This window comes from Phaethon lepturus, unplaced genomic scaffold (assembly GCF_000687285.1).
Source record: "Phaethon lepturus isolate BGI_N335 unplaced genomic scaffold, ASM68728v1 scaffold11915, whole genome shotgun sequence".
In the NCBI taxonomy this organism is placed as follows: Eukaryota; Metazoa; Chordata; class Aves; order Phaethontiformes; family Phaethontidae; genus Phaethon; species Phaethon lepturus.
In genome coordinates, this window is record NW_010539901.1 from 2,911 (window position 1) to 29,855 (window position 26,945).

Genomic DNA, 26,945 nt, shown 5'->3' on the forward strand with positions numbered 1-26,945 from the left:
AGACACACATTAGCCATCTTAATCATTTGCTACATATGCTTTGCCTTCTGTTGCATTTGTGGACTTGTTCCTTTGCAGTACATACATAGAAAGATGGCCTGGGAATTTTACGGTAATAAGATGTAGAAGTATCGGAAGATCTGAAGAGAGATATATGGATGTACCCCTTGGAGCTATCGGATATGAAGCCTTGCATAAGGAGAAAGGTTAGAGGGGGTTTCTGAACAACACAGGTGGGAGTAGCTGGAGTAGTTGGTACACTTTGATGGAGCTGTATTGTGTTCCAGTTCCATTTCTTTACTAGATTTGGGACCTATGTACAGCAGGGACTTCTCCTAAAACCTGAAAGAGAATTTCAATTTCACAGGGTAGGTCTGAATTTCATGATCTTGCACTGGTGCAGTGCTGAGATGGAGAGAGTATTTAATCCCAAGCTGGGTGTGAGGGTTATGGTCATGATAGGAGGATATGTAGAAGCAGCAAAGAGGTTTTTTTTTAAAAGGAAAGCTGTGAGTGAGGTAGTAATAGAGCCTATTGGATGAAGATGGATGGAGCAGGAGAGAATGTGTGTGGAGGTGAAGAAATGAAGAAGTAAGAGAACAAATATAATTGGTTGAACTGGCAATAATTTGTAGAATATTAATTGCAAAAAACCTCAGGGGAAGGAAGGTAGACCAGAGCATAGAAAATTTGTTCAGCAATTTATCTTTCAGTGCACCTTCAGTTAGGAGAAAGAAGACAAATTAAAGTGAATCTAGTTTGACTAGAGAGCAATAGAACAGAGTGGAGACTTCTGTGAAGAGAGGATGGAGACCGGTGTGTTTTCTTAAAGTGTAGTAAGGATGCTTTTGTGTGCCTTAGAAGTAAGGTGGCTGGATGATAAAAATAGGCTAAGGACAGATGACCTCAGAGTCTGGGAAGCAAGAAAAAAAAAAAGTGAAATGAGTTGATGCTGTTCTTGAATGAGGACTACAGAATGGAGGCATTTGCAGTGGAGTTCCTAGTGTTTTCTCTCTATTTTTAGCAGATGAGGTGGATGTGATTCCTAGAATAAAAGAACCAGGATTAGAGAAAACAGTGGAATTGAGGTTTAAGTCCGATGTGAGAAGAGTGCTTGAGCCCACAGCTCATTCTGAGGAAGTTAGCTTACTGCAGGTCAGTGAATAGCTGTGAAGATGAAAGGATTAGCTAAAGGAAATTAGGAACTTAAATAGTACCTTTTCTTCATGGGTCTATTCAGCATATTATTTTTTTTTTTTCAGAGTGGGAGAAGTAGATAGCTTGTGAGGCATTTGGAAAAAAAAATTACAATTTACTAAGTAAGCAGCATATAACAAAAACTTCACGTACAAATTTGGCTTTTCCTCTAGTTTGGCTTTGTTCAGATTTGGATATGCTGTTTTTTTTAACAGTGGTCTACAATCTGAGCTACAACTCTTTGTTTTCAGCAGCTGTTGTAACTCGCAACTGATTGTGTGAAGAGTGTGCTCCATTCCTTATTTATGAGACAGAACGAACCCTGGTGCTTCTGCTCCTGTGGTTTAATTGCGAGCAAAGTACTGAGCAGAGTTAACTGGGTAGAGGGGTCCAAATGGTGTTAAAGATTCCTTACTGAACATTATTAATCGAGATGGTTTTGCTATCTTTTTCATAGTTTATGTTTAAGCACGTTGTGTAACACTGTGTGCCCAAAAGGGGATATCGTGTGACTATTGATTTGCTCCCTAGCAGCACTACTGGCAAAGCTGTAAGTAGAGCTGCGGTTAGTTAGATCTATCTCTGTCTCCTTGCACATTTCACTCGAATGACTTTGTGGCTAATTCTGCTGGAGCCTTAGGGAACTTATCAAACACACGTCACAGATGAGGAGTTGACTTACCGCTAAGATGGTAACTAAGAATATAGCAAGTACTTAGATGAGAAGGAAGACTCAGACTTAGTTGAAATTCATGATGCTTGAAGAAGCATAGGCAAGAGGCAGGGAAGAGTTGCTGTGAGAAGTGAGACTAGCTGGAAGGTAGCTGTTTGTATGATCTTTGATGGATAACGAAAAGCTAAATGTGTGTGGTTCTTGATAAATGCTGCACCAAAAACCTTGACTGGAAACAGTCCTGATGCTTCTCTATGCCAAGACAGATTTTTTTTTTTTTCTTTTTCTTTGTCTCATCACAAGATGAAAGAAACTAGAGGAGTAGTGGAGGTCAAAACAGTTATTTGAGAATTAGGTGCTTGAGTTGCTGTAAGAAGTGAGACTAGCTGGAAGTTACCCTGTAGATTTCATAGGCAGGTAGCTGTTTGTATGATCTTTGATGGATAACGAAAAGCTAAATGTGTGTGGTTCTTGATAAATGCTGCACCAAAAACCTTGACTGGAAACAGTCCTGATGCTTCTCTATGCCAAGACAGATTTTTTTTTTTTTCTTTTTCTTTGTCTCATCACAAGATGAAAGAAACTAGAGGAGTAGTGGAGGTCAAAACAGTTATTTGAGAATTAGGTGCTTGCTCACTTAAACTGGTCCCTTTGAAACACACTGAGATTTGAGCCCTTGAAGTGCTCCCAGTAGCTTATTATTCACAATGCAACAGCTCTGGAGGAGAAGATGGGAGACCAGCCTAGAACAGCTGCTACTTTAGGTAAGGATCCTTGCAATATAGGGGATACTGGAGTTGGGATTTGAACCTGAATTTTGAAAATTTGAATGAGACAGATGTTTCCTTTTTCCCCCACACTCTTTTGAAGTTTACGCTGTGAAATGTGAAGAATTAACTGACACATAAGAGTGTTTATTACCTATGAATCACTTAATTTCCTAGTCATTATAAATGTCTGGGCATCTACCATCACCAACTGCCAATAGATTCACAAAGGTGGGAAAATATAATTTTCCCCATTTTACTGCTAGGGAAGGAGTGAAGCAGTTTATTAAAGGTCACAAATGAGTCAGTGACATAGCTCTGATTAGGGCTTGCCTACTTCTTTGAGCCTTGGCTTTTGGGCTCCTTGGGCACTGTATTACATGTGTGTGTGCATGTAGGAAAGAAGAGGCACAGGCTGTTTAGAGGAGGAGACAAAGAAACCCATGTAGTGATGCAAGGATGGAAGAGGTATGACTGAAGTGTGGGCTGGATAGCTTACTAATTTGAGATAGGGAGTAGCCTGGAAGACTTAGGATAAATTAATGTAGCGTTACAACTTAATAATTTGTAGCATTAAGCCAAGATACGTGTGTTTTTGTTTTTTTTTTCCAATCCTGGCATAATAGAGACTAATGAGCTTATAGCTACTCGCATGGGGCTGTGGGCTCTGCTCATTCTTTATGTAAGAGCCTCGTGGTGTGGGCAGAGATCGGTCCACATACTAGAGCTGAACAGAATGACTTACGTGACATAAGTCATGGTACCTTACTTCTATTCTCTATAGTAATTTTTTTTTCTTCCTTATCTGATAGTTCATAGATTTCAAGTTTTTGTAGCACCTGGCACTAAACTAGAAAGTGGGCCTGCTACCCTGCATTTCTGCAATGACATTCTCGTCCTTGTAAAAGACCTTCCTCCTAGTGTCATGGGGCAATGGAAGCTCTCAGATCTGCGTCGGTATGGAGCTGTCCCAAATGGATTCATCTTTGAAGGAGGTACCAGGTGCGGCTACTGTAAGTACAAATGGAACCTGTCTTCTAAAAGTTGTTTGCAACCTTTTGTAGAAATGTAAATGCTAGTCTCATTCAAACTGGAGTTTGCACAACCAGCTGTGCTACTTTGTCATACAGGCAGCCTCATATCAGAGGGTCTGTTCTGCTGAGTAGGTTTCAGCAGGCTTCAACCCTGGTGTTCAGTAAAAATGTGACTATGTGAAGTCCTGACTGAACATTGCCCTGTGGCTCTCCAGAAGATGTTTAGTCAACTGTTGCTATTGGACACAGAGCAAAAATAAGGTAATGAAATTTTATGGCTTGTGTCATGCAAGAGATAAGGCAAAATGGTTTAATGCTCAGAATATGAAATTATGATTAATTATTCTGTTCTTTGCAGAGGGAAGTGTTATAGAGCTTTGAGGTTATAGGCGGCATCAAGGCTCTCATTGTGTAAACGCTAATGTCTAAATCCCATAGAGGACTTTTAGCTCTTAAAAGTTAGGAACTTCTGTCAGTTCCCCTGTTAGTACATTTCTCACCTTATGGGACCATGAGATTTGTGGGGTCAAAATGAGAGCAAGTAAGCAAGCTGAAGCTAGTTTCTGTAGCCTAGTAGCTAAGATACCCCTTTAGATGGGGAAAAATGTCTTGTTCCAATGTCCAGATAGGACTTCTCACATTCTCACTTCAGATAAAATGCAAGCTTCTATGCAAGAGCTGAAAAAAAAAGATAGTTAATGCACTGGTATAATATATACATCATTAAAAAACATAAGGTTTTAACTTCAAAAGCAGAGTTGGAAGCCTTGCTGAATTGATCTGTGAGTGCAAGTGGATGTGCAGATCACCCATTTGGATGTGAAGTTGGTTGAGTTGCATACTGAAATGTGAAAATAATAGATTTCTTCAATTATCAGGCTGAAAAAATAGAAGGTTTCAGAGTTGATCCAAATCCAAAGATATTCTTCCTTGTGACTTTTGGCAAAATTTGGGGAGGAAGGGGAAAGAATTTATTTTGACTGTTTTAGTCTAGTGAGGGGTTTTCATTTGGTCTATTGAAAAATACAGAGCTGAGTTACAAAAATGGTAAGTATGGACTCAACTGTTACATCCTGATTCCTGATTTAAGACACTTGTTTTCAGTGTGGAAGATTCTGGTTCAAATCTTTCCCTGCCTAATTCAGAGATTGGGGTTAAAGAAGCATTTCCAGCATCCGAAGGAAGGGGTTACAGGTATAACATGTAAGGAAACAAATCAGTTTTCTTTCAAGTTTATTCTGTTTCAGTTTAAAAACTAGTATGGGAGCTGCAACACAAGTGTCTTGTTTCCTAGTGGTGTGGTTTAGACTGGGAGGTAGATAACTGGTTATAGAGTATAAGGGAGAATCAGCACAGTCGCCTTTTCGCCTTGTCTTGTAGACGGTGCAATTGACTCAGGCTAAACTTGAATCTGCAGCTTAGTGTAGGTCTGCCAACACCTGTGGTTTTGGTTTGAACATTTTTTTTTTTTCCCCATGCAGAATAAAGCAATTGTTCATTCCTGTGTCTGTATGCAAGTACTGCTTTAAATGCAAGCTGGATTTCTGATAAATGTGTGCACTGCTATGCTGACATAATTTGTGTCCAATTTTTGAATTATTACCTGAAAATAGAGAGTTTAATTTTGAACTAAACACTTCAGAATGCTTACAGGGAGAAGATTTCCCAAAGTTGAACCACAGTGTGTTTTTTCTCTTTTAAAAAGCTACTGCTCTTTCTGGAAAGCTTGTGTAGAGTACTAGTTTTTGAACTAATGAAATCTGAAATAATTTAACTATGGAAAACTTATATTTAAAATAAATATAGGGATCTGAAGTAGAAATGCTAAGCAATCTTTAAGTAACATTAGCAGTGATTAGGTAGATAGATTACACAGATTATATGAATTACCAATGTAATTCCTCAAATGAGAGAATATAGGACTTAACTATTTGAGTAATTTGTAGTCCTGAGGGTCTTTAGGGAAGCAGAGCCCCCATAATTTTTATTAAGAGGTGAAGCAGCAGTGTGATATGTTGGATTTGGTTTTTCTTTTGAATCTTAATGCTGGTGCCTCAAAGGAAGAGGACAGTAATTTCTTAGTAAGAAGGGCTTCAAGTAATGGCTTGATTTTTGGAGTATATAGTTGATTGCAAATGGAGTACCTGTGAATTCTGAGTATGTGTTTTATGCAGACTTTCATTAGAATATGGAAGGAGACAAAATAATATTCTGAGGGCTATCCAAAAATGGAAATGGCTAGCAGAAAATAATGATGGATTCCAGGACTTAGTTACCCTTAAACCCAAAAAACCAAAAAACCACCACCCTTGCTTTTCTTCTTTCATACTTTTTCCAGAAGGACTGTTCAGCACTGACTGACAAAGCATTTGCAACACACATTGTCTGAAGAGTCCATTTCTTAGATATACTGCAGTTTTGAGAGGGACATTGTGGTAGGGTATAAAGAACAGATACTTTGGACTCCTTAGCGTATGTGAGTTTTATGATAATGTTGATGAATGGATGTGACTTCAGTTCTGGTTTTCATTCTTGAAAGCATAAAAGTAAGGGGTATTTGCAGATCAAGATTAAATGTTCTGACTTATCACCCATTCTGTGTGGAAGGACCTTTCTTTAGCGGCTGCCTGAACCAAAGAATTTAGAAAATGCCTAGTTCACTACTACAACAGAGTACTTCACCTACTTATTTGTGCTGATTATCTTCATGGAATCATAGGTTTGAGAAGACCTTTAAGACCACCAAGTCCACCCATAAATGTAACATTGACTAAGTCCACCACTAAACCATGTCTTTAAGTGCCACATCTACCTGTCTTTTAAATACCCCCAGGGTTGATGACTCAACCACTTCCCTGGGCAGCCTGTTCCAATGCTTGACAACCCTTTCAGTGAAGAATAATTTCCTAATATCCAATCTAAATCTCCCCTGCTGCAAATCGAGGCTGTTTCCTCTTGTCCTGTCACTTCTTACTTGGGAAAAGAGACTGACACCCACCTTGTTACAACTTCCTTTCAGGTAATTGTAGACAACTTGCAACTATCCAGGAAATTTCTGCTGTAGTCATTACTGTTATGGTCAAAACACCTCAATGTGTAACATGGCTGCAAGGAGGTGCACAGAGTGAGGATGGATTTCTAAACACAGTGCTGTCAGGGAATGATGGATGAATAAAGAAATGTCTCTAGTGCTTAGTACAAGACCTTGTTCCCTGGAAAGATTGCCCAAGGATGTAGGGACCACTGATACTACTCTAGTAATCTGCATGGCCTTATGAGCTCTGCAGGTGAGCAAAGAAGATGGTCTGCAGGAAGTAAGTAGCAAGAAATTAGATGGCTGAGCCAGTCTTCTTCCTGCTAGATTCTTGTTTGCTTGAAGGCCTCTCCACCACACTTTCTGTAGAAGCCCTGTAGAGCCTTGCTTTGAGGCATGCAATATAGGTTCCTCCATTGTATGGCTTGTCTAAATCTTGTGTTCATCCATTTAATATTTGCTGTTAGGGGATTGCCTGTGTCCAGAAACCTGAATATAGCACCTCTACAGGCACTTTCTTGAGGTCACCTAACTTCCAAGCATTCAGCACCAAGGCACTTAATATACAAGCGTGAAGAATGAAGGTATGTTTTAGTAGGATCTAGCTAACATACTCAGTCCTAAATTATTGTGTTTAATAAAACCTATCTGTTCTCTTCATTTGGTTTTGTAATTAAATGGATCTATATTATTGACTATGTGCTGTTATGATCTGTATGTTATGATTGGAATGGAATATATTAGATTACTAGTATCTTACCCTATGGTTCTATGTATTGTTCATGTTATGTTGTTAAAGTTGTGTATTTCTCAAAATCAGACCAGTAAGTAATATGAACTGTTTTTATAAAAAAATTTCAGTAGCCTGTATGGTGAATATAGACCACCACAGTTTGTGCATTTCACTTTCATTGCAGTGTTTAGGGAATAACAGTTCCAGTCTTTTTATTTTTAACTGTGTTTTGTAGTAAATGCTAACATATGTTATAACATTACTAATATACTAGAACTTTCATCTACTGTTAATTGTTTTAAAAGAAAATTTTATGCTTTAATACAAAGAATATCACCAGTTCACACTAATGCTTGAATTTTGAAAGCTAGCACGTAAATGAACAAAAGTATTAATCTGAAATAACTTTCTGTCAATTTTTGCTTAGTTGTTTGATAATACAAATGAATGCTGTAATTTATTTTGAAACATTAGTGGGGCTTCAGTACAGAGATTTTACTGTAGCAGTTGTGTTATTAAAGTGTTGATGAGACACTGCTGATCTGGTTATGCAGCAGCATTATAGAATGCTAATTATTAAGTTTCTACAGTATAGTAAGAAGCTATTTTTTAAAAAATTTTTTTTTAGTATGAGATCAGAAAGAAGCTTCCAGTTTGGATGTCACAGGTGCCTAAATATCACAGAATTCTTGAGAGTGGGAGGGACTTCTGGAGGCTACCTTGTCCAATTCCCTGGCTCAAAGCAGGGCCAACTAGAACAGTTTGCCAGGACCATATCCAGTCAGGTTTTGCATATGTCCAAAGATGGGCACTCCACAACCTCTGTGAGCAACCTCTTCCCATATTCTGGTGTATCAGCCACTCCTCCCAATTTTTTATCTTGCTGAGGGTTCACTCTGTCCCATCATACAGGTCATTAACGAAGGTGTTAGAGCATTAGTTCCAATGTTGACCCCTTGAATACACCAGTAGTGACTGGCCTCCAGCTGGGCTTTGCGCTGCTGATCATAACCATTTCAGCCTGGCAGTTCAAGCCAGTGTTCAGTCCACCTCACGGTTCACTTATCTAGTCTCTACTTGATCAGTTTGTCAATGAATATATTATAGGAGATGATGTTGAAATTCTTGTTAAAGTCCAAGCAAACAATATCTATTGCTTCATCCACCAAGCTAGATATTTTATCAAAGACTATGAAATTGGTTAGGCATTATTTCCTTGTAAATCCGTACTGACTACTCACAGCTGACAAGTCAGCATCTTGGCAGTGGCTTCTAGGGTTATTTTCACTATCACCTTCCCTGGTCTGTGTTTCCCTGAATTATCATTCTTGAAGATAGAAGTGACCTCTACTTTTTTCCCCCAGCCCTCAGGCACACCATTCACTCCCCAGTCTCCATCACCTTCCAAATGTAACAAAAAGTGTCCTTGCAGTGACACTAACCAACTCCCTCAGCACCTGTGAATGTATCTCATAAGGCCCCATGGGCTTGAGTATGTTCAATTTGTTTAAAGGTTTCTTAATGTGGTCCTCTTCCACCAAGGGGAAAGTTGTCGTTTTTCTAGATTTTCCCACAAGTCTCAAGGGCCTGGGATTCCTGATGGGGAATTGAATCTTGTCAGTAAAGACCAAGGTGAAGAAGGCTTTGAGTACCTCAGACTTTTTCATGTCCTTTGTCACCGGGTCCACCATCCCATTCAGCAGTAGGCTGAAATTTTCCCTAGTTTTCCTTCTGCTGCTGATATACCTGCAGAAGCCCTTCTTGTAGCCTTTCACATCCCTCCCCAGATTCAATTCTAGGTAGAGTTAGACTTTCCTAACCCCATTCCTGTGTGCTTGTACAGTGTGTCTGTATTCCTCCTACGTCATCTTGGTCACCCTACTTCTACCCTATGTATGCTTTCTTTTTATGTTTGAGTTTTGTATGGAGTTCCATGTTCATCCATACAGGCTTTCCTGCCACATTTACTTGGCTTGAACTTGCAGGAGGTGATCCTTGAAAATCAACCAGCTGTCCTGGATCCCACTTCTCACCAAGACGGTATCACATGGGATTCTTTCAAGTAAATTCCTGAGCAGGCCAAAGTCTGCTCCTACAGACTAATTCTAGGAAGTGGGAGTGAAGATGTTATGGGTCCCTAGGTAAGCAGTTAAAAAAACAAAACTGGAATCTTTTTCCAAAGTTGTGTTGTCTAACTGGAGGTGACACTCGTTTTAAAACATCACTAGAAAAGATGAAGTGTTTGTAGTGTTGCTCTGCATGTCTTTTCTGGTTGCCATACTTCTACAGAGTGGGAAACCCGTGTTCCTGGCCTCCTTCAGCCTGCAGGGCTTCAAATCTTTGTTTTCCTCCTGAGGAGTGGTTGACACCCACTGAAGGAACAGCCCACTACAAGGTCTGGAAGTTGCCTCACTGTGTAACCAGGCATGCAGAGGTCACTGGGATCAGAAGAGAAGAATGAAGTATGTATCTGTAGCCTTGGGACTGGGAGCACAACCGCAGGGACAGGCCCTAGGTTCTGGTCAGTGCTCCTAGGTTCTGTTTGCTGCTCCTAAGCTTAAATGCTTAGTTCCCAGTCTTAAATCTTAGTTGTATAAGAAAGCCCAGAAATAATGGCAAGTATAAATAACCCTTCATTTATATTCTTTAGTTAAATTGTGGCATTTCTTCTGTAATCTGTTCTAGATTTGATGCAGTTGCTGTGCTCCAAGAATTTAAACTGATTTGAGCTTGTTGAGTGTTGCTGTATCTTATCTCCACATTGCAGAAAACCTAAATGGTTCAATCCATAGGCCAGGGTGCCAGATGCATAAGGAACATGTAGTATGAAATGTGGATGGGTGATACAAATGTGAAATTGTAGGTGATAGACCTTGAAGCACCTGAATTTCCTGTGTTGTTCTACCTACCTCCCCCCCGCCTCCCCATTAAGTTCACACTAATTTCTGGTACAAAATGATACAGGTGTAAAAAGGAACACATATCCCTTATATTTTCAAGGGGAACTTTTCTGGTTCCAGAAGATATTCTGCATTTCTTGATGTACCATTAATTAAAATGGTCTTTGAAGTTGTGGTGAGACGTACACAAATAAAGAATCTGACTTCTGAATGAATGTCAACTGCTTCTGAAGCCCCAACACTGTTTTCAACACTGGTGTTGTCATGACACTCTAACCCTTTAAAAAGAATCAAAATGTGAATTAGGCTTAAAATGTGGTCTTGAGTTTTGTAGATCCTTTTATATCTATGATCTTTTAAATACTTTTAAAATTTCCAACCTAAATTTATGTGTTCATTTATCTTAGGTTGTTGTTGTACCAACATTGACCTTTAGTGTAATAGTCTCTCCCCCCCCGCGCCATGCTTACCTCCTTAAATATTTACAGAGCGTTTATTTATGCTCTCTGTCACTTTTGCGATGTTAAACAAACTCAGCTGTTTATCTTCCTTGTAAGATATGGGAGCTCATCAGTAGCTCTCCTGTGTACCTCCTTTTTAAGTATGAATTAATCTTTTGGGTTTTTTTTTTGGGGGGGGTGTGTGTTACAGGATACCAGAGTAACAGACAATACTTTAGAAAGGGTCCCACTAAATTGTTGAGCACTATATTGATGTTTCTTTTTTCTTAAAAATGTCTGTCTTGATAGCTGAGCACCTTCAGTTGCCATGGAAGGGTGTTTTTGCATCTTGTCCTGCACATGAGCATTCAAAGGGAAGAACAACATATTAAATTTGGTCATGGTTGGAAACTCTTTAATCATTGCGTTCAAGCTTATCTTGTTAAAAGAGCTGATGCCCTTTACTGAGCACTTAGACACACCTGCAAGCATAACAACATTTAAATATGCATTTAGTCTAAATATTTGATTTAATACTGCCACTAGAAGAAAACGCTTTTTGTAAATAGGGCCTAAATAAAAAATGGTCATTCTTGACCATTCATTTGGTCTGGCTGTTCTTAACAGAAAAGTGTTGATAAAGGGAAAGACCATCTTTCTTCAGGTATCTGACTTTTACCTCTTCCTCTGAAATTCTTGAGGAATAGGACAAACAAGTAGTGTCCAGGAAAAAAACCCTGATATTTTATTACAGAAGTTGTTTTAATTTGTAAATAAAAGCACTCTCCATTACTCTGTCATAAAACATCATATGATATTATGCAGTCTCTATTATTAATGTTACTTACCTATAGGTTAAACCATATCTTTGCTCTTATTCTTCCTGTGAAGCTCTGAATGCAGAGGATTAGTGAATTTAAGTTTTAAATACCACTGTAATAAATACCTTACTAAAAGGAAGTGACAATCTTGTGGTTAGATGGACTTTCTTCTCCATAAAAAAAAGCATGAAGCCCCAAAGAGAAGCAGAGCTTACTTTTGGAAATTTCTGTGGTAGAACTGAGGTCTAAAAGGTTCTGAATCTGTTTTAGCTTTCTGTTCCTGGCTTCCTCACAAATTTTTCCATAAATATAAAATACTTAGTTATGTTTTTAAATTAGTTGCTCAGTATGGGTTTTGTTCAACTCTGAAAGGCTTTGGTGCTCAATCCAGGTAGAGGGAAACCATCTGAGATAATGATGAGATTTCAGACATTAAATCTAGATGCACTTTTAAGATAGATACCCCCAGTTTATTCTTAAATAGGAAAAACAGCATTTACATTTTGAACTTTTCTTGCTCTTAATATCACAATTGTACTGCTAGAGATTAGAAAATCTTTTCTTCTGCTGCTAACAGCTGCAAATAAGTTAATCTCTGGGGAAAAATTTGGCTCCCACATTTGCAAAAAAAAAAAAAAAAGCCATCTGGTTCTAGGAGTCAACTGAGAAGTTTACTTCGAGGAGCAGGTTAGAAAAAAGGAGCCTTTCACTTTTCTGAGCTGCTAGCTCAGTTAGTGTGCACTGATTAAAAGCATCAGTTGCCAGGAGAATCTTGACTTGGAGGTCAGTGTGGAAAAATCCAAGTAGGGTAATAAAAGGGCCTGTTAATGCTGTGAGAATTCAGGCTTTTCCTGTTCAAGTACTTCAGGATTAGCTTCCAGAGCCTAGTTTGAAGCTGCCTCATGTTTTTTAACAGCATGTCCTAGAAGAGGGGAACTTGTAGGACCCTTGGTGCCCTTCGAAAGAACAAACGATACTGTTGCTGATTGCAGGATAAGCAGGAGTATTTCTGTGATATTGCTGATGTTTTGATCAAACTGGGTGCTTCTTTCTTTTTTTCTTTCTAAGATTCTACAAGTGGCTCTTAAAATCATTCTGAAATAGTGGATGTGGCTACCAGAATATCTGTAAAGGCTGAAGGGGAAGAGGAGGAGCCCTGTAACTAATGGGATTTATTTGAAAATTAGAAGCAGTAGAGGTGGTTGAACTGGGGCAACATCTGGAATTTCTTGAAAGATTTTGGATCGTGTAGATTAAAATTTCTGTTTACGTGCAGATATTGTTCTGTTGTGGCCTTCTACTTAGGCCTACCACAGACAACAAACATTCTTATCTTGGTTTTACTAGTCATGCCCATGACTTAGTTGGCAATAATAGGAACACCTGTTGTCATTTCCACCAGAGAGAAGAGCAGCCTGAGATACTTTCTAAAGGGGGTTGCTCAAGGCCAGGATTGAGATCTACTGGTTGGACAACATGATTGCCATGAACTGAACTGCCATGGTTCATATCTGTCCTGTAGCTGAAAGACTTCACGCTCTGGCATTGTCTGGCACCTGTTAGGAGTAATAATTCATGGGAAGGGACTGACTCTTCCTCCCTGCTTTCACACACAGTATAGCGATTTAAGTAATTTTTGATTATTATGCATTTTCAGGATGTGTTTGCCCATGGGTTTGCTTTTTTAAGATGATGAATTAAAATCAAACATTAGCAAGATTTAATAATACTTGGTAGTTTTATGAAATTGGCAACTTCTCTTGGACATTTGGGAGACCGTACAATGCTTTACTGCTAACTGCCACAGAGGATTGGCTTAGTGTTTCAGCCTTGTGCAAGTGGTTGCAGGCTGCTTTTCACCAAGTCTCTTACCCCGTGGAGAGAGTGAGTGAGCGAGCGCTTCGGTCTAGTAAACAGCTGCACGGTATTACAGTGATGCATACCACATATTCCTCGGCTTCCAAATGCTTGTGTACCAAATCTGTTCCAACACATGACTGAGATGTGTAATTTCTAGTAGTGAATTTCTCAGCTTTCTCAAGAAAGCAGAAAAGAAGTGTAATTGCTGGCTTTTATGTATGCTTTTAAAACATAAATTAGTTAAGTGTTACCTATTAATTCATCTCACCTGATGTCTTTTGCAAGGGCCCCCAGACTTCTTCCTTCCCTTGCAATCTAGTTCTACCTAGAAAAACAAGAAAGAAAACGTTTCTCGTGAGAATTGCTCAGCAATTACAGTGATTGTGTGAATAATATAATCTACAAAGAAATATTTTACACTTACGTGTATATTGGATTCGTATCGTATTTGTACACGTATTCGTATGCACGTGTGCATATACTGTTTGTACTAGTTATATAAAGGCCATCACATTTGGTTTGGGGATTTTCAAATGCATGATAGCTCTTTGCAGAAATCATCCTTTGAGTTAAGCAGCCAGCTCACGTGCACATATTACTTCTTTGTTTCCATTAAAGTCAAAGGCTTGTAGAGCCTCTTAGGAATTTAGGTAAGACTCTTGACAATAATGATAAAAGAAGAAAGTGGTCCAGATGTACTCTTTATGTACAGAAATATTTGAGGAATATTCTTTTCCTGAATGGCAACGTGGGTGTGTAAGATTCTGCTGAATTATCAAGCCATATAGTCCACCACTGTGCTTGAGATATGAGTGTCCTCTGTTATGTCGTCTCTGTATCTTGCTTGCTTATTGTGCATGGGGTGGGAAGGTCATGTGTTCAGAGCCCAGCAAAGCCTTGTGCTGCCCTGCTCCTTCACAAAAAGCATGTCTTCTGGCATCAGTGTGGTTCATGGGGGAAGAGTCATACCATCTAAGATTAGGAAAATTGATTTCCTTATACTCCATCTACGCATGGAGGGAGGAAAAGGCAGCTCAAAGGAGGAGCTGAATTTCACATAATTCGTGAATGCAGACTTTGCACACAACTTTTTCTAATATAGTGTCCTCTGTCTCTTTGGCATCCTTGGGGAGGGGAAATGGGACAAGACTGTGAGTGAGTCACCACCAGAAACTTTCGTACCTGTCAGACTGTGTGATTAATGTTGTAATAGCCCAGATGGTCTTTTGGTCTTTGATACTGAAGCCAGGGTGTGTATATGTGCCATAAGGAAACGTGGGACACACTTATTTTTAAAAGCAATAATAGAAAACAATACCACGGAAGCGCGGAGTTAAGTAGGCTTTCCTCTGGTTTATGTTTCATGAGGTAGTGTGTGTTCATCTTTTCAGTTGCTTAAATATAGCTTTGTGTTTTAATATTTGTCTGTCCTGAGTCTCAAGTAATATGTTTGAGACCTTGTACTCTGGAAATGATTGGTGAGCCAGCCCTCAAGTGTAAACTTAACTTCTACCAGTGAGTAAATTCTAATTTCAGTTGAATTTATAGCAGTTCACCAAATGAAATAAACTGTACTAGGACCAGGATTTCTGTTTTTTTTGGTTGGAGAAGTTTTGATCACTAAGATCTGAAGAGGAACAAATGTGGTGGAGTGACAAATCAAGTTGCAAAGATGCTAACAATGCTGTCTTGAATAGATTTAAGCAGAGCAGGCAGAGACTTAGATGTGACATAAATTGAGAATGACAAAAGAGTGTGGACCAGAATATGCTTTTCCTAGAGTGGTCAGTTTACTGCTTGCTGGAAATGTCTAATTTACTAAAATAGTTAATTGTTTGTGGACCACTCTTTATTATCCCCTTTGTTTGAATCCCATAGCCCTTTGTCAAGCAGTCAAAAGTGTTTCCATTGCTGAAGTGAAATGTGAATGTCCTGTAGGATATGACAGGGCATATGTGTGGAAGGTGATGGGGATGCAGGCATCCTGGTCAAGACCAACTCCGCTGCTTTAAGTAAAATTGGGAAAAACACATACGCAACTCAGAATTGGCTAAAGACATGCAGAAGTCAAATTTGTGTCCAGATTAGGGGCCCAAATGCCTAGGAAAGTAATATGCAAAACCCTACTGCAGGTCTAAGATTTGGTATTGTGGTTTTCTAGTGTGCATGGCTCTGGTGAACTGGCAGCACTTTTTCAAGGCCTATATACTAATTTAATTTCCTTTTGTATCTGGTTATTGTATTTTTTTTCCTGAAGTCACTGATTACTGGGATGATCTTTTGCCTGGTGTTTTAAGATCATCAAAAAGGTCTACTAGACTTTTTTTTCTTCCCTGATGCGAGTAATTTTTGGGCTGACAACTCTCAAACAAAATGTTCTGTGGAGCATTTCTAGTCTTGTATGTTGTCCCTGTAGCCATATATCATGCAGCTCAGAACTTGTTTGTTTGTTTAGTGATTCTCATTCTAATTTTGCTTGGGGCTATTCTTAATGAATGGAAAGCAAAATATCAGAATAGAGCAAAGGGTAAAGATCTGATGACAACCTGTGGAGTTGTGTTACATTCTGTTAATAATAGACACATAGGACTTAGTCTAGGAAAAATTATAATATAATCCAACAATATAACCAAATCCTGATTCATTGGGATATAAAAAGGTGCTCTTGGTTAAAATTGGGTAAAAGTAGAATTAACTCAGTCCATTTTGATGAAGACACTTTAAGTATCCCTGACACTTGCATAGCTAAGACTTCATCTACAGAATTTTAGGGGTAAATAAGTATAAAAGACCCAAACAGCTGTTGAGCATATGGCTTGTATTTTGGCATTGCTCTAATTGCCTGAATCTTAGAAAATTAGCATAAATGATTAGGTAGCTATTGAATGTATGTGTATATTTGTGATATAGTCTATGCGTGCGTGTGCTGACCTGAATTTTTTATTTTTATTTCTTTTCTCTGGAGAACATCTTGTTTATTTCTTTTCATGGCTCGCACTTAATACTCTTTTGATTGCAATATTATAAATAGCTTCAGCTAAATATATTTCTAAGGTATCCAGGTGAAAAACACATATTTATGTTGTGCTTTCTTGCAGGGGCTGGTGTTTTTTTCCTTTCTTGTGCTGAAGGAGAGCAGATCAGCTTTCTGTTCGACTGTATCGTCCGTGGCATCTCCCCGACGAAAGGCCCTTTTGGTTTGCGTCCAGTCCTACCAGGTTAATATAGGAAGTATAGAGTAACTGAGCAAAGTAGGAACTTGCCATGTTTAGCACTTATTGCTGTGATTGTAAGAGCAGCTTGCAGACACTAAGGGTGTAGAAAGTGCAAAGTGGTTTTCATTCTGAAATGTCACAGTACAGATTTATCAGTTGAACGTACCCAATTTCCACCTGCTGCTCTGGTTCATTCATATTTCTGGTGATATTGCTAACTTTAGCCTCCTCTTATTTAACAGTACTAAAACATGGCAATTTGAATTGAAAGGGACCCTAACCTTTATTTTTAAACTTACACAGTGCAACTTGGATCCATGTCTGCATAACTATTTTGATAGCTTAGTAGAAAACTTAACTTCTGGGGCATTCTAAGTTCATCCAAAATACTTAGAATTAAGTCTTCCCAACTTTAGAGAACTTTGTAAGGCTCCCACATCGCATTTCAGTTTTGCAGCCTGAGCTTATTTTCTGATGCGCAAGGATTAAATTCCTTTTCCTATTTCATGGTAAATGCTGCATGCACTGTAATGTTCAGAGAGGAAATTAGATGGCATCATAGTAAGACCTGTTGCCTTTTGACTTTAGCAGATGAAGAAATATAATATTGAGTTGGAATGACTCTGTCAAACAAGGCAAGAGTGTGGAAATGAGATTGCAGAAAAATACCTGTGAATTGGCAGTGGGATATAGTGGGAGTAGGCTACAAGAATGGTGAAGGATGAGGTGGGATTTGTGGGAAATACTTAGGGTTTCTGCTTAGGTGTTAGGCAGTTAATAGGTGTTTGACAGGGTTTTTTTGCTGTTACAAGATTGAGATAATTGCAGGAAGGAAATGTGATGGAAAAGATTAGATCTGGGTGCAAAACTTGTGAAAATAAATTATGAAAAGTTAGTTAAGATAAATGCAGTAGCCACAAGGCTCAGTTCATCTCTCCCTTCCCATAGTTGTAACATCGAAGTAAATAAAATAATCAAGCAGAATAGTGGTCAATAAAACCTCATTCTTCTTATAGTATGATCTGTGTGCATTCAACTAAGTGAAGTGTTAAAAAAGAAAGTAAACAACAAAAAACCAACAACAGAAACCCTCAAAACAGTGACAATACTTAAACCTTTGCTATCGAATGCATATTTTTCTGCATATCTAAAACTGTATTACACATACACAACTCCTAAATCTTTCATTTAATAAAAACTTTTATCCAGAAAAATAAGCCTATGAGCAACTATTCTGTCATCTCTTTTTAAATTTTTTTTTCAATTTTAGTTTTAGAAGGCACATTCTTTGAAAAATCTTTTTTTAGAGGCATGTAGAAGTAAATCTGCCTTGCCGTGTTAGTTATCAACTCTGGTGGTTATGCATTGTTATACATAGCCGCATAATGTATTCCCTTCCCTCCTTCAAGAGCTCTGCTCTCAATGAAATGCATAAAGTGGATGTGGAATATCCTGGGGATGATTTGGTGATTTTTGTAAGGGAAGACCTCTTTTCTGAAGGTCTTTTTCATTTGTTTTCTGTGCTTGATGTACTTGCCACTAAAATGAGGTGAAGATGAACTCAGCCACTTTGATTTCACCTTGTTTCCCTGGATAGGAGCAGTATTCTGTAGAGAATTGTGCTCACGTTCTTGCAGACTCCTCTGCAGACCTTTTCCAAGATACTTTAATCCCTCTAACTTATATTTCTCTGTATCTTTTACCCTTGTCTCTTCCAGTTTTTTGTCATGCCCTATGTAAGCACCCAAATTTTTGTTTTTTATGTTTTTTATGTTCTCCTTCATTTACATTTACATTTCCCATGCAGAAGCTTGCACAGACCTGTTTGAGGCACATGCACATGTGCAATAGTAGTGATTCATCCATAAACTAATTTTCTTTATCAAGTATTCTGTTACTCAGAATGTATTGTATTGCTTGAAAAGGTCAAGTCTCTACCAGCTGCATACTGTATCTGGCAAGAGTATTGAAGTTCATCCAACCTTTTGAAAGGATTAATTATTAAATAGATTAATCATCTGCATACTTCAGTAAACTAGATCAAAACTTCCAGGTTGGGGATTCTACCAAGAAGCCTCTAATCAATGTTATTCTTATTTACTGCAGTGCAGAATGCTATACAGCCTCAGCTGTGCTTTATATATGCAATGTTCTGCTTTTGTGTAATTTAAGAACTTTTATAGGAAGCAGCCTTCTCTCCACAATTTGCTATTTGAATTTGGCTTCTTGCTGTTGCCTGTACCTTTCCAACTTATACATGAAATATGCTTGACTAACTTAGGTATTTTCAAGAAATGAAAACACAAAGGGCAGCTGTACAGAGAAAAGAATATAATGTGGTGAAGCAAATGTCACATTGGCAGCGTTCTTGGATGCCAATACCCACAGAACAAATATAATCTAGAGACATTATGCATTCAACATCTGCTTAGCCTGTCTTTGGAAAAAGGGTAATGAATGAAGCCAGTGGCTTCATGTACAAACAACTCAGTCATATGGTTAAATAGAGTGCTGAAATATTTGTTAGCATGAAATTAATAGAAACTGGGTTGAAGAGGACTGGAAAATTACCAGTTTTCTTACTTTTACTTGCCATAGCAATTCATTAAACAAATGTAAACTGCCCAGTATCCAAAAGGAGTTTGTAAACTGCATGTGCAAGGTATATTTGCTCAAGTACAATATTCACATCTTCTTTTCAGGACTGTAGTTTTAAAACATATACCTTAATTCCTTAAAAGCTTGGTGTTCTTATAACATAGATATATGATTACTGTATGTATTTTATTATGCCATCTATAAAATATGTAATTAAAAGCTGTGCAGTGGAACTCATAAACTTGACTAACCATTGCAAGGTATCAAAATCTGGTCTAATCTCTCATAGCTGACCTGCTCTGAGCAGCAGGTTAAACTACAGAACTCCTGAGATCCCTTCCAACCTGAATTATTCTGTGACTTTTTGGAAATGGCTATCAAATGAATGTGAATATTCTCATGATAAAAATAATTCTATTTTTGTGTATATCCAAAATAAAACGGAAAAGGAAAAGAACATTCGATGTTTTACAGTTTACTACTGTGTGGTATTTATTTTGGGAGTCCATTAACTCTACAAAATTGCACCAAAATACTCCAATAGGTAGCTCCATTAGCAGATTGGTGGGTTTGATTTATTAAAGGTTGCATAATCAGGTCTCAAATTTAAGACATTACATTGAGTGGGAATGCAAAGGTAGTGTAGGCATCTGCAGATGTTTTTAGGCAGTGTAGTGTTTTAAATCAGATGCAAATGTGTGACAGATGTCTTTGGTTGGCTTGTTTTCCTCAGCTACTAGTTGCAAGATAATTGCTGTAATTGGTTACTTGCAATTTTCAACATTTTTTCTTGAGAAGTTACTTAGAAAACAGACCAGAGAATTTTATATTCTTGTCTTGGCAGAAGTCTAGGTATTGACAGAGTAATGAATCACTGATTGCATGGTTTGTAACCTATACTGAATTTGCATGCATATTATTTGAGAAATGTTTGTTTATCAGATGTGTGTTGAATTTCTTCTTTTCACTAGCAAAATTCATCTTGAATGCCAAACATGAACACAGCAAAGGCCCAACATCCGATCAGTGATATCTTTGATCAGTGGGCAGATCAGTACTCTCTAAATCTGGCTAAGGCTATGGGACAATCTAGTCCTGCAGGCTGGAAAGACCCCAAGTGTAATGGTGATATTCTTGACGCTCTCTTTTAATTTTGGAAGCATTTTCAGGCTGCTTTGTGACTGACTGGAGAGAGTGCAGTGCTGCTTGCTGAGAATCTATCTGATCCTCTTTCTTTTTGTTGAAGCTTGATACACCTTTGGCCATTGCAAGACAGCTCTGTGGCTGCCTTCTGCAGTATCTGTACCAAGTGGATCCTCCTCAAACTTTTAGGACATCTTTTCATTCCTCCAGACATCTTACAAGGTGTGGAGATGTTAGCATGAAGGTGAGGGTCCAGGCCTGATTTGCAAATGTGCCTACAGTTAGAAAGGAAGAAAGAAAGAAAGAAAGGAGAGATGTTCAGCCTAACTTATCTAATTTTGTTTAATGAAGTAATTAACCAATGTTGCATTTTAAAGATGCATATAATCAACGATATCTTAGGTCGCTGCTGACTTAACTTGATACAATACATTTTTTCCTGACAGGTGCTTACTGAACAACCCTGGAGCTTTGAATTACTGTGACACTTTATTCATATGTTACCAAAATATTTGAAATCTCCCACGATGAGCAGCTGATGAATATCCACCAATGTAATATAAAACTAAAATCTCCATCAGAGACATTTTTAGTCCAGCTAAATTTGATGTAATCCTTCCCCTTTGCCCCAAAGCAGCGTTTAAGAAGATTTCAACGATTGCCTCACACAAAAGATTTTTCTTCATAGCAAGGGATCCATTTTTGTTTGGAAAATGATCGAAACACTTTCTTAATTGAAGGGCCTGAGTGAATCTAACTGTCTAGATTCCATGGGATTAAATCACGTTATAGGATACGTTTGTTTAGCATTTGGGAAATGAAGATACTAATTGCTCTTAGAGTTGCTGGAGATACTGTAGGATGGTGTGTGGGCAGAAGCTGTCTGAACTTCCTTGGACAGCTGTCTCAGTACCGATCGTGCTGCTTGTGTCCTCCTGAGTTAGTAATATGGCAAATTACCACAGAGTTAATTAGAGGCTTGGTATTGTGCATGCACAAGGTATAGGATGATGCCAAGAAATCCAACTTTACTGTTGATCAACCCCTTGTTTTTACCATTTTTAGTCCATATTTCTACACTTACATGACAGGAGGTTGTAGGTTATGCCCTCCAGTAAGGACTGGTCTCTAAAAGGTGGCTGCCAGTGACTTCAGTCCTTAGTCTGATCTTGAAGCAAAAACTCCTGAATAGTGCTTGGTAGTCTGTAGCCAAAAATACTGGTATAAGAATCTGCTGCTTCTGGAGAATAGTATTGTGTGGTTTCCTATAGAAGTCTTACTTCTTAGCAGAGATTAAAGGCAAGACAAAGACTTCAGTAAGACTGATGGACAATTATTTTAAATATCTGCCTAAGACAGTAAGTTTATATATGTTTGGCAGGTTTTGAAGTTGTTTCTCTAGATATTTCCTAGTACATGCTGAGGAAGGATTCTTCTAATCAATCTTCCACAAAATTGGGCAATGAGCACATAACTGTGAACCCAATTTTATACACAGCTTTTATAGATAAGCAATCCTTAGGAGGAAGTTTAACAAAAAAATTATCAGTCCTGTTGGACAGACAGTATACCTAGACGTTTCATGTTGCGTGAAACCTGCTGTGTTCTGTAGCTCTGTGGCTTATAGGGAATTTGGCTTCTAGAAGCAATTGAACTTCTGAAATGCAAACTTACTGATTTGCTTCAGCTTCTCTCTGACCTCTCCATCTTGTATTTTATTATAGGCCATTTTTGCAAGATCAGTTGCTTGACCATTTAAAAAAAAATTATATCTTTTGCTGTAAGAGGGATATCAGTTACTAAAAACCTTATATTTGTGTATGTGCCCTAGTAACATTCTGAAAATGTGTATTTATTGAGTAATCATATTCTGAGGAAAGTGGAAAGACCTTTCCTACTGACAGTTCTTTGCTGTGCGAAGGGTTAGTGTCTGTTGCATCTTGGTTTGACTAATTTGCTGATCTGCTATGCCAACTTTATACTCAAAGTGCTTGTGGAACATCTTTGTTGAACATTTTTGGACATAAGGACTTTTAACTAGATACAGCAGAGTAACTGCAGCAGAGCACATTCAAAAACAGATTCAAGCAGCAGCCTGTAAACTGTATGCCACTGAGCAGATCCTTGCATAGACCTGCCTGGGTTGCACCATAGGTGCTGGTGGCCAAATCTTGTATTTTCCTTTGGCAGAGGTCCATATGGAAGCACTGGGGGTTTCGTTTGAGTAAGCAGTTACACAGGTTCGAACTAGTCGATGCCTAATACGAGTTGTATTGCAGGGGAGATAGGAATGGAGACCTAATAAACCATATCAAACTGTCTTCTTTTCTTTTCTTAAAGTTGTCTGGAAGGTGTCAGATACTGACATCAAGCACTGTTTGAGCTGGGAGGCACAGAGGTCACAGACCCTGTTTGTTGCAGGCTTTGTTGCCATGTCCCTGGTAGAATATCTTGGATTTCCAACATATGCTGTTATAGGACCGTGTGTGTGTCTGGCTTGTTCTGCTAATCTTATCCAGATTGCAGACTGCTAAAGATGGAAGCCCCCTCTACATGGGAGAGAAAGCTCAGCATTGTCGTTTCTGCTCCTGTGATGCACTTGGATCTATCCAGGGCAGATTGGAAAGTGAATATGGTTGGGGAGGAGAGATGTGGCAGCTTGTTTCTCAGGTAGCTAATAATATAGGGACTCCCATGGAGCTTCAGCTCACCTGGGAATGCTCCTTCCCCTGATTGTGAGCTTGCTTTGGCTGCTGTGTTGACAACATCAAAACCAAGTCTTTTAAAACTGAAAGACCTGGGACAAAAATGAAACTTTGATGACTAACTCAACCACAGCAATGTGTAGCCCTTTTCATGCTTTTTTTCTTCTTATTAAATGATTCAATGATTAAATATTTCTGTGGTGTGCTACTGCTACCCAGTTGATCAGATATACAAGAGCAGCGGTTGTGAGGTAGCTAATCTGTTTTATCTGTCATTAATTCCTTTCCTTATGTAATTAATAAGAGCTACTGAAACTTCTGATGATGAACAAGGTAGCAGACCATATCCTTTGCAACTGCTGAATATGACATGCTTGTCAGTGCTGTTTGAAGAAATCTGTAAGATATCTCTTGGGATAGTGGTTATGATTACTTCCAACATCTGCTTTTATTGTTGTGCTTGGCTGGAAAAAAATGGTTTAGAGGAAACTGGCCTGCTTTACTGATGAAAGTTCTCCACATTCTGTATAACTTCTGGTCTTTCTCTTTCTATTGGAATAGAAGGAATCTTCTTCAGTGAAGTAATTTCATCTGGAATGGCAAACTCAATAAAATGTATGGGGAAAATCCCCAATAGTACACTTTAGGAGTGATTTTTACCATTCTAAAATGTCTTGTATTAAACATGAAGACAGAGAGCCACAAGGTTGCTTATTTAATCTCTGACTTCTGGACTTAACGACCTTCTGAACATCAAACTTGAAAGCAATGTCTTTGCTTGTAAGTAAAGGTGATCACCTGTAAATAGGTGATCTGGATTGGAAAGTATCAGATAGTTTAATGAGTCTGAGTTTGTGATGTAGATGTTTAAATTTGTAGGATGAAAAATCTGGTCTTTGTCGATGATAAAATTCCCAATGATTTCCATGAAATCAAGACACATTTTACAGGTCACATATAAGTTTTCAATTCCTCTAGACCTGTTGGATGCTAACTGTCTCCGTAGCTATTGCCTTTGGTGCTGTGCTCTTCAGGGTTCTGTCCCTGATGGTAACTCTTACAGACATTGGGTATAAAGTCTGGCAGTCTTTGACACTTAAAATTATACCTTATAGTGTGGCATTTCTCTAGGATGTGCTTGAAGGCATATTGTCCCATATGTTTTCTGATCAGCATTTTCCCTCTCCTGTAGTGGAAGATCAAACATAAGAATAGAATATCTAACATAAGAAAGTGTCTTTTTTCCCCCTTCTTATTATATATTGTTTCTTCTTGTATATTTATTTATTTTCTGTTTCTTTTTAAAGATCCAAGTACAAATCCAGCCTATTCAGAAGAAAGATTGGCTCATGAAGCTTTGCAATTAGAAAAGCGCTTGAGCTTGCTGTCCCATACAAGTCGCCAGGGCAGTGGTGGTAAGAAATATCTTTAATTAAATAAAAATATATGGTGTTCCTTCCTTTGCAGGCTTTAGAAGTGAGCATATGTATATAATTATAAGATGCTGATCTTAAAAGAAAAATGATAAAGAAATGGTCAAGAGATTTGATTTGGCTGATGTTTGTTGTGCGGCAGTTCTTTAACAGCATTGTTTAAAGTCCATTGACATAGACTGGAGTTTTTCTACTGAGCAGAGTGAGGTTTGGACACTATCAACACAGGAAAATCTTTTAGTATGCTGAATCCTACTGAATTTGTGCCTGTGCAATTTCAAAAGGATTTTCTGCATCAAGTTTGATATCTGCTTAAATACTTGACTTGCTCCAGCCTGTGAGATGAACTGACTGGCATAGTTCACACATCAGGCTTACAGCAGATTTTTGTAGTAAAACCTAAGACTCCTGTGCTTTGGTTCTAAGTGTTGTTATTCTTGCTCTTCGTGGCGGTATCTGTGCATGTCCCTTCTGGAGCTCTTTATATATTTAAGTAGAATTGATGTCTAGCACTGGATTTGGAAAAGGGCCTATGACCTGAACTGCCATTTGAATTGTTTAATAACAGAAGTTAGATCTTCAAAACATTGGCTTTGCTCTTGACTCTAAAGCCTACAGGCCTTTTTAAGGCTTGTGAAGATCCTCAAGAGCTTAATTATGTGTTTCTATGCGTGTCCATGGCTACTTTAGTCTTGACACTGCTGACTGATGTGGTTTGTGACTAAAATTCCACTGAGACTTCCTGAGGTTTTTCTTAGTTAGCATATAACTACTAGACTTGACTAGATTGATGTAAAACAAATGAGACTTGATAGAGACGCATGCCTGGCTTTTTTATCCAGTCACTCTGGTTAGAAAGCATATGGCCCAACTTTGTATACATTCTCTGCTTGAGTTTACTTGAATTTACGACGTGATTCTGCTAAGAACATTGTTATCCTCAGAGAATGAGGAATCCTACAGTAAAACTTTAATATTCTGTTAGTTTTGCATAGGAAAATTAAATATTTGTGATTATGGGAGATATTATAACAATAAGACTGTCCCTGTAGGTTTGGTGGGAAGACATTTGCCTGAACCTGAAGATCTAGGTCCTGCCACTGCATTGGAGAACATGTAGCTCTACATAGTTAGAGCATTTTCTTCAAGATTGTGAGACTGGACTTCCCTTCCAGAGTTTTAAAGTGCCTAGAATATTTGTCTAAGAGAAGTGATTTCAGATAAATTCAACAGTTTTACATTTTCAATAAAAATAGATGGTTTTGTAAGCAGAATAACTTTATTTAACAAGTATATTTCTTCTTCTGAGCATGTTGGTGAGAAACAGACTAATATTTTTGTAATTTGTGCCTTCCATGTAAAGAGCTGTATAATTTAATCTCAGTAGTTACACTTACGCCGAGGTCACAAGTCAGTGTCATGCAGTGGGCGCTGGATGAAAAAGGATCAGATTTCATGGGATAAACATTGCTATTTTGTGATAGTATATATCAAGAATTACTCCATGAAGAGCAAGAGAATTGTTCTAAACTTTTCCCTCAACACCTGAGAATAGAAATAGCCTAGTAACACCAGAAGCTCAGGTCACAATTAGCGGTGGACCCTTCCTCTTTCTACACCATCTGGCAACTTATTGCCCAGGGTTTAAAATGAATTAAAATTAATACCTACAAAATGATCCTGCTGTCAGCCTTTGTTGACACGTTGGTTTTATTAAGAAGGAAGTCCATATTGTGGTCTGTGTGTGCCACTACAAGAAAGTGGGGCTTTTTGTTTGTTTGGTTGGTTTTGTGTATGTGTTTGTGTGATGCTTGTGTTTTTTCCTTATGCCCTTCCATGCCAATGTTTAATTTTTTTCTTCCATCTTCTTTCTTGGATAGCAGTAGTTAACTGTAAAAGTGGCCTTCCTGCAAGTATCAGTAAGGAAAAAAAAAATCTTGTGATATGTGCATAAATGAATCATGGAAGATCTTTTTGTATGTAGATATTTAAACACTTTTATAATAATAGTATTCTCATTTTTGTTTGTTACGGTGATGTGTTGTTGCATTTTGGTATTTTATTTTTGCGTTCTCTTTAACATTCACTTTGATGTCATTCAGATAAGATTTGAATAGAGAAGAACAGTACAAATAAGATAATAATTTGGTTGATTCAGCTCAAATAGAAACATGGAAATGTATTACATGGCTTTGAGTTACAGTAACAAGGTTTTCTTCGGAGCATCCTCAGCTATTCTGAGTGTGGGACTTTGTGACTATTCCCTGTGATTTAACATAGCAGTATCTAAAATAAAACCAATTAACTGTACAGAAGTAAAATATGGCTGAAAAGGGGAGAACTTGGTGCATAAACTCTAAAAATTTAGCCCCGAATGCATTATGTTCCACAA

At 38.2% G+C, this 26,945-nt stretch overlaps 1 protein-coding gene across 1 annotated transcript in view; it reads left to right on the forward strand.

Moving 5' to 3' along the window:
* Positions 1-26,945, forward strand: part of DOK7 (docking protein 7) — a gene marked incomplete at its 5' end in the record, with an annotated part of 64,027 nt that overhangs the window by 894 nt on the left and 36,188 nt on the right. Inside the window, 3 exons of the mRNA XM_010287271.1 lie at positions 3,450-3,650; positions 16,558-16,677; positions 24,428-24,535. Of these exons, the coding sequence (XP_010285573.1) occupies positions 3,450-3,650; positions 16,558-16,677; positions 24,428-24,535 (429 nt within the window). The remainder of the gene's footprint in view (positions 1-3,449; positions 3,651-16,557; positions 16,678-24,427; positions 24,536-26,945) is intronic.